We start from the raw sequence: 7,580 nt of genomic DNA, 5'->3' as shown, positions 1-7,580 counted from the left end.
ATTTCTCAAAATTTTGTTGTATGATTACATGCTATATTTTACGTTGATATGACATTGTTTTTTTTCTTACATACGACATTGTATACAATAAAACTATGTTAAAATTTAGTTTGATGGCGACGTAAACCTATGATAGTGAATAAAATAACTAATCGGCTCATTATACCACTAGGTTATCATATAATTAACAAAAAAATCACTACTACAATATATTATTTCAGAGCCTACCTTTCCAATAAATAGGTTGGTAGAACCTGCCAGGTGGTGGAGTCCAATTTCTTTACGGCCTATCGTCCAAAAATAACAAATATTTTTTTATGATTTTAAAGCTCATGGCCAGAAAAAGGTCAGAAATGATACTGTAGTCTTCAGCAGATGCACCTACCTACTGGCAGATCTCTATTGTACAAACACGTGACTTATGGATCTTTAATTTCGTTTTAAAGATACTATAGAGCGGAACAGGAACTCAAAAGTATTCACGAAAAATCTGTCTACTAAACAGGGCCTGCTGATACGACAAAAAACTTACAACACCTCATTTCAGCTAAACTTGAGCTCTTGAAATAAGTGGGGAAGTTCTATGGACAGTTTTATACACCACAATACAAAGACTTGTTGTAGATTTGACTAAAGATCCCAGAGCTAAATTGACGGGACACTATACCCAAGATATCCCAGATGCCAGTTTATACGAGATAATTATGGCTCTCAAACAACTCAAGGATAAAAATTCGCTCGGTGATATCAGAATCACAGTAGAATTCCTGAAAGCGGGTGGCAAACCAGTATTTAAGGTCTTTCAGCGATTTTCCAATCGCCATGACGGCATTATCGCCATGACGGGATTTTCAATCCCGTCATGGCGATAATGCCGTAATAAATAATAAGTAATGGTTTATTTGTTGCAATGTAGGCACAAAAGGTTAGTGAATCTTATATTCAAATTAATCTAGTTCATTGCATAACGAAATTACAAAGTTACAAACATTACTCAAGAAGAGTCATAAACTCATCTCGCTGCTAAGCCATGTCTATAAGCTGTTGTTATCGTAAGTCATTATGAATCGTCACAATAATAAGTTCGATGACTTTCAGCATCCCTAACAAGCTTGATTCTGAAAAAGCTTAAGCACTATAGGTCACATTCATAAGCTGCGACATGTTATGCATAATATAACTGAAGGCTATTATAATAATCTGCCTCTTTGCTAAGCGTTTGTAAACTATGAGAAAGTTTTTGATTTGGTGGAAACTGGGGCTGTATTAAGGTCGCTATTGAGATGCTGAAACAACTGCCTGTTCATACAAATGCTGAAATAGAATCCTGTACGAAAACACCATGACAGTCGACATATAGGACCAGACTAGGCCAGTCCAATTGCAGTGACAGAGTGCACATTGACACGTAATTCTCTGAAACTCTTTACCACTGCTTTGGAAGACGTCTTTATCTTTAAGCTTAGATTGGAATGAACTTGACATTAACATCAAAAGAAATTCACCTTCGATTTGTCGATGACATAGTCACTATCGCAGAAACTCTGGGAAACCTCATTAGGTTTCCCAGAGTTTCTACATTTACAGCTCAATGACCTTTGCAAAGTTTCACAACAGATGAGCCTGAAAATGAACATGAGTAAGACGAAAATTATGTCTAATTCTTATGTCTCGGACCACCCAGTAATCGTTGAGGGCTCTGCACTCGAAATTATAGAAAAGTTTGTAAGCCTGGAACAGGTACCTGGACAAGGTAGGTAAGTGCAATTTCAAGAAACAGGTCAGCCAACGAATCCGACTCGGCGGCAGCGTACGGAAACTAAATTAGTCTTCGTACAGTGCGTGTTACCAGTAATGACATATTATGGATCCGAGATAATATGGTCACATATTATAATGGAATCCATAAGAAAGTTCAGAGTCACTAAGCGGGCAATTAGAAAGCTATATTTGAAGTGTCTCTACGTGATCGAATCTGGAATGTGGATATCGGCAGGAAAATCAGAGTAACCGGCATAAATGGGTTGCGAAGCTGAAGTGTAAATGGCCGGGGCACATAATTCGAAGGACCCATAGACGTTGAGGTCCCAAGGTGCTGGAACCTCGCACTGTAAGGCGCAGCGTTGACAGACTCCCACTAGGTGCACAGACGACATCAAACGAGTCACAAGGAGCCACTGGATTCAGATGGTGCAAGACCGTGGCATATAGAAGTCCCTACAAGAGACCTATGTCCAGTAGTGGACATCCATTGGTTGGAAATCATGAATCGGACTACACATACTACATTTTTTTTAAATTTTAAACGACGTACACTGTTGTATTTAACACATACGATGACACTCAACCCATTTTTTCCAGCGTAATTTGTTGTAAGTATCTTATACAACATTTTACAAAGATGAAACACGCCGTAAAATGTTGTATGAACAAAATCTCAGAAATGTGAAGTATTTCTATAAATTATCTTTCAAAATATGTGAAAGTACTATAAACTATAACTTAATACCGAATTTCACAAAAATATATTGAAAAATGGAGCTTTAATTTCAATTTATATATTTAAAACGCTCTACTGAAAAGTTGTAGTTTTGGGGATACAACAACTTACGTGGGAGGTGTCGAAGTATATCATTGATATTAAAGATGAAACAGCATAACTGTTTGGCCGGATATCAGACATTCAGTCAGTCTTATAACCGGATAGCTGGATATCTGGCCACTGGATACTCTGCCGCCCAAGGCAGCTAATGCTACACCCATATTATACAGAAATTTTGCCTAAATCTATCTTTTAGCACCCTGCAGCAGTGTGTAGGTACAGTGTATGACTTTTTTGGCCTTGTTTATGAAGACAAGTGAAACCACATGTTGTTACCTCTAAATGCAGAGAAATTATTGATTTTGCTAAGTATTTTGTATTTTTTAGGATGATCTGTTTTATCTGCAACAAAATTACTGTAAGAAATGCTGTGAGCTTATTTGCTTCGGATGTAAGTAAACAAAGTATTCTTATAACTTCTTGATTCCAGGATTCTTAACCAGGGTATAATTTTTTTTCCTCAGCTATCTCTTAAATGTGATAAGAGCTTAATCACAACCGTTAGTGAGATAATTGAGAAAAAAATTAACAAGGATTCCGTTCACTCTGAGATACTGTGCAAAAAATGTCAAAAAAATGTATTGGAGTATGATTCACTGCAATATAGGTGAGTTGAACAAATAGACCTTTTATACCCAGACCTCTTATTATAATAATGACCTCTTCTCATTCTAACCTCATTCTGTGTGTCTGTCTGTCTGTTAGCTTTTCACGGCCCAACAGTTTAACCGATGTATATGAAATTTGGTATAGATTTAGCTTACTTCCCAGGGACGGATATGGGCTCCTTTTTATGCTGGTAAATCAGAGAGTTCCTATGGCATTTTTGAAAACCTAAATCGACGCGGACGAAGTCGCGGGCATCACTTAGTTAATATAAAATAATAAGGACATAGTGTTATATCGTGTACCCAGTATGGTACCCTTTGTGTAGAGTCTGACTCATTATTATTTTATTTTTCAGATTAAAAGTAGTTAAGACTGAAATTTTGGACAGTTTCAAAAGTTCATTACCCGCACACAATTTAAACTATGAAACATACAATGAAGATAATTCAAATAGTAACGTTTTGCCCAAAAATAATGTGGCAAAGAAGCTGGTGTTGCCAGCTTCGAAATTACAGCCTTTGCCACCTGGCTTTGTATTGACAGTCGGAAATTCTTCTATGCCTAAACCTGTCAAGATTCTGCCCAAACCAGCTACGGTTATGCCCAACTCGGCCACGGCCATGGCTAAACCTGTCACGATTATGCCTAAAATACAGGTGAGTCAATATTAGAAATAGAAATAAATATTTCAAAGTAAAAGGCTCTGGCACGATGCCATGTAGAATCAAAATTAAAACTGAGTACATTGTAATGAACTAATTTTCTTCCAGAATGTAATGACTTTACCATCATCATCAACCCTGAATCTAAAAGTGACAGTTGGTACCTCAGTTTTGACCCAAAGCATCAACACTGTAACAAGCAAAACCAAATTGACACCTTTGACTATGGATCCAAAATTAATCACGACGTCAAAAGAAAACTCAAAAAACGACCATAACTCGACAAAATCAGTCAATTCAAGTAAAACTAGTTCAATATTAAGTTTCAATGTAAATTCGCTGCCAAAAGATTTTCTTTCATCTGCCATTTTGAAAGTTGATGCAGATTTTGATAAAACTACAACTGAGAAAGAGAATGATGAATTGGAAAACCATGAAGATTCGATGGAAATTGATGAAGGTAATTTTCTAATTGTACTATAATATTTTTGGGTTCCATACCGCGAAAGAAAAAAAATCCTTATAGCTTCAGTTGGTTTTGAATGTTTCTAGATTGTTCGATGACGGGATTAACGAAAAGTTCACGGCACAAACTACAATTTGAAGGAGATAATGTGATAACGGTAAGAAATAATCTGATCTTTTCTGATACAATCTGATATAGCCTGATACTTTCATGAAATACCTAGTCTGTAGTCTGATATTTTACATGACCTATTTGGATATACATAATCTGATATTTTATATGACGCATTCTGATTTAGTCTGATACTTTACATGACACATCCTGATAGTCTGATACTTTACATGACACATCCTGATAGTCTGATACTTTACATGACAGATTCTAATAAAGTATGATACTTTTTAGGTGGATGATGAAGAAAATAAGTCTGAAACAGAATACCTAGACATGAAACTGTTGGAAGGTACAGACAGACAATATGTGTTGGGGAAAATAATATTAGAAGACGACGGAGACAACGACGGCGATTTAGAGGAACGTGAGTAATAATTATCACACTAATATTATAAAGGCGAAAGTTTGTATGTGTATGTGTGTGTGTGTGTGTGTGTGTGTGTGTGTGTGTGTATGTTTGTTACTCTTTCACGCAATAACTACTGAATGGATTTGGCTGAAATTTGGAATGGAAATAGATATTATTCTGGATTAGCACATAGGCTACTTTTTATCCCAGAAAACCAAAGAGTTCCTACGGGATTTTAAAAACCGATATCCACGCGGGCGAAGCCGCGGGCATCTTCTAGTTATCTATATGTCTTTTCCTATAAAAAGAAAGCTGACTGACTGACTGACTGATCTATCAACGCACAGCTCTATTTACTGGATCGAGCTAAAAGACATGAAGATAGCTACTCATATTATCATGACGTAAAAAATCTGCTAAGAAAGGATTTTTGAAAAATCAAATCCGACCAAAATTTAGAAATTGTAAAATTCCGAAAAGCCTCCCGCTAATAAGACCACAACGCTCACCATTTCGGCAGGTTGGTCGTCAAGTCACACTAATATTATAAAGGCGAAAGTTTGTATGTGTGTGTGTGTGTGTATGTTTGTTACTCCTTCACGCAAAAACTACTGGACGGATTTGGCTGTGGAATGGAGATAGATAATATCCTGGATTAGCACATAGGCTACTTTTTATCCCGGAAAATTATAGAGTTCCCACGGGATTTCAAAAAACCTAAATCTACGCGGGCAAAGTCGCGGGCATCGGCTAGTAGGTATAATATTTTATATGAAATGCTAGATGATGCCCGGGACTTCGTCTGCGTGGACGCTAAATGGTTTTATAAAAATAAATTAAAAATACCGTGGGCATATATTAGTATAGATAAGTATGTATGTTTATTCACAGACACAATACTAATGGACAGTGAGAGCGGGTCAATAATCCGGGTGATGTCGGGGCAAAAGATACTGTGCAGTGAAGACGGACAAATCTCGTTCGTGGATGAAAACGACGCCGACGCGAGCCAAGGTGAATATCACTCGCCATCATTGTATATTTGCCATTTTACCCGACTACGACAAAGCCAAAAGGAAGGGTTATGATTTTAGCAGTCTATGTATGTATGTTTGTTTGTAGCCAGATTTTGTGTGTTTCACCGTAGCGCCTAAACTACTGGGCCGATTTTGATGAATGAGGTGTTAATAATTGATTCGTTGTTAAGGTCCGGATGACATACCTAAGCTATATTTTATACGAAAAAATTGACCTAATGAATGTTACATTAAAAAAATGGAGGTCGCCAAGAACTAAGTAGTAAATTATTAAATTATTTACAGATTCAAATGACGAGTCCCAAATAGAGTTACAAGTATCGGGAGATGAAGAAACCGCCAACGCTATCATCGCGGCGGCGCAAGAACAGGGTACGTACAGCGTGGTGGACTCTGGCCTAAACCCTTCTCATTCTTAGAGGAGATCCGTGATTCATTCAATTACAAGTTAGCCCTTGACTGCAATCTCACCTAGTGGTAAGTGATGATGCAGTCTAAGATGGAAGCGGGCTAACCTGGAAGGGGTATGTCAGGTTTTATTAAACCCATACCCCTTGGTTTCTACACGGCATCGTACCGGAACGCTAAATCGCTTGGCGGCACGGCTTTACCGGTTGGATGGTAACTAGCTACGGCTGAGGCCTCCCACCAGACCAGAGATATAGAAATTATAAAATTCATAAAATTCCAAACCCCTGAATTGTAAATTTTTGAACCCGGGACCTCCCCATTAAAAAGCTTACAGTTTACCACTGCGCTTGGTAGGTCGTCGTAAGTCGATGATGGATTGATGATAGAATAGAATATATTTATAGAATCCATACTAATATTATAAATGTGAAAATGTGTCTGTCTGTCTGTCTGCTACGATTCACGGCCCGACCACTGAACCGATTTAAATTATATTTGGTATATACTTGGGATACATCCCGGGGAAGGACATAGGCTACTTTTTATCCCGGAAAATTGAAGAGTTCCTACGGGATTTAAAAAACCGAAATCCAAGCGGGCGAAGCCGCGGGCATTCTCTAGTAGAATATATTTATAGAATAGAATATATTTTTATTCAGGTAAACTTTTACAAGTGATACAAGTGAGATGATGATAGTGATCATATTTTTTGTTATAAAGGTGGTGCATTCATAAAAGTGGAATCAGGCGAGATGTACAGAGTGCAGTCAGTGGAAAGCAAAACCGAAGAAGACGACAGTCTAAAACTGGAGACACAGTCGGCGGTAAGTGATCACGTTCAACATCACTACTCAATATTATAAATACGAAAGTGTCTCTATCTGCTAGCTTTAATAGCTTAACCGATTTTGATGAAATTTGGTTCAGATTTACAGTACAGTTTATTGAATTATGTTTATTTATTGAAATATACAGGGTGGTCAAAAAGTCGTGGATCAAACGAAATAGGGAGATAGAGGAGGTCATTTCCAGCAAAAAATATTTCTACAGCATGGTCTTATTTAAATTGCCCTAAGAGTTATGAATATTTTTGAGATTTTTAACAAAATACCAGATTCTCTTACAATTAGACTAATTTAAAAAAAATGAGATAAAAAATAATAAAACAAACGATGCTGTGTCATTACTAGATAATGTATCAGCACTACAAACCTTCTATGGAGGCTCTGGGTGCCAAATTACAAGAGCAATTAATTTTTTTCCAAAACTT

General features: G+C 37.1%; 1 protein-coding gene across 4 annotated transcripts in view; it reads left to right on the top strand.

The window, feature by feature from the left end:
* The window catches only part of LOC123878067 (zinc finger protein 26-like), a 28,473-nt gene that overhangs the window by 1,636 nt on the left and 19,257 nt on the right, over positions 1–7,580 (top strand). For 3 of the 4 annotated variants that reach the window (XM_045925092.1, XM_045925094.1, XM_045925095.1), the window contains 9 exons: positions 2,930–2,993; positions 3,067–3,209; positions 3,567–3,867; positions 3,982–4,333; positions 4,426–4,496; positions 4,745–4,877; positions 5,754–5,876; positions 6,185–6,271; positions 7,031–7,134. In XM_045925092.1, the coding sequence (XP_045781048.1) occupies positions 2,931–2,993; positions 3,067–3,209; positions 3,567–3,867; positions 3,982–4,333; positions 4,426–4,496; positions 4,745–4,877; positions 5,754–5,876; positions 6,185–6,271; positions 7,031–7,134 (1,377 nt within the window). In that variant the 5' untranslated portion in view covers position 2,930. Of the gene's footprint in view, positions 1–2,929; positions 2,994–3,066; positions 3,210–3,566; positions 3,868–3,981; positions 4,334–4,425; positions 4,497–4,744; positions 4,878–5,753; positions 5,877–6,184; positions 6,272–7,030; positions 7,135–7,580 lie in introns of those variants that run through there. The other variant, XM_045925096.1, reaches the window with a different exon arrangement.

The sequence above is a fragment of the Maniola jurtina genome, chromosome 25 (genome assembly GCF_905333055.1).
Source record: "Maniola jurtina chromosome 25, ilManJurt1.1, whole genome shotgun sequence".
NCBI classification, from domain to species: domain Eukaryota; kingdom Metazoa; phylum Arthropoda; class Insecta; order Lepidoptera; family Nymphalidae; genus Maniola; species Maniola jurtina.
Note: the sequence above shows the minus strand (reverse complement) of the source record. Positions and strands in the feature narration are given on the sequence as shown.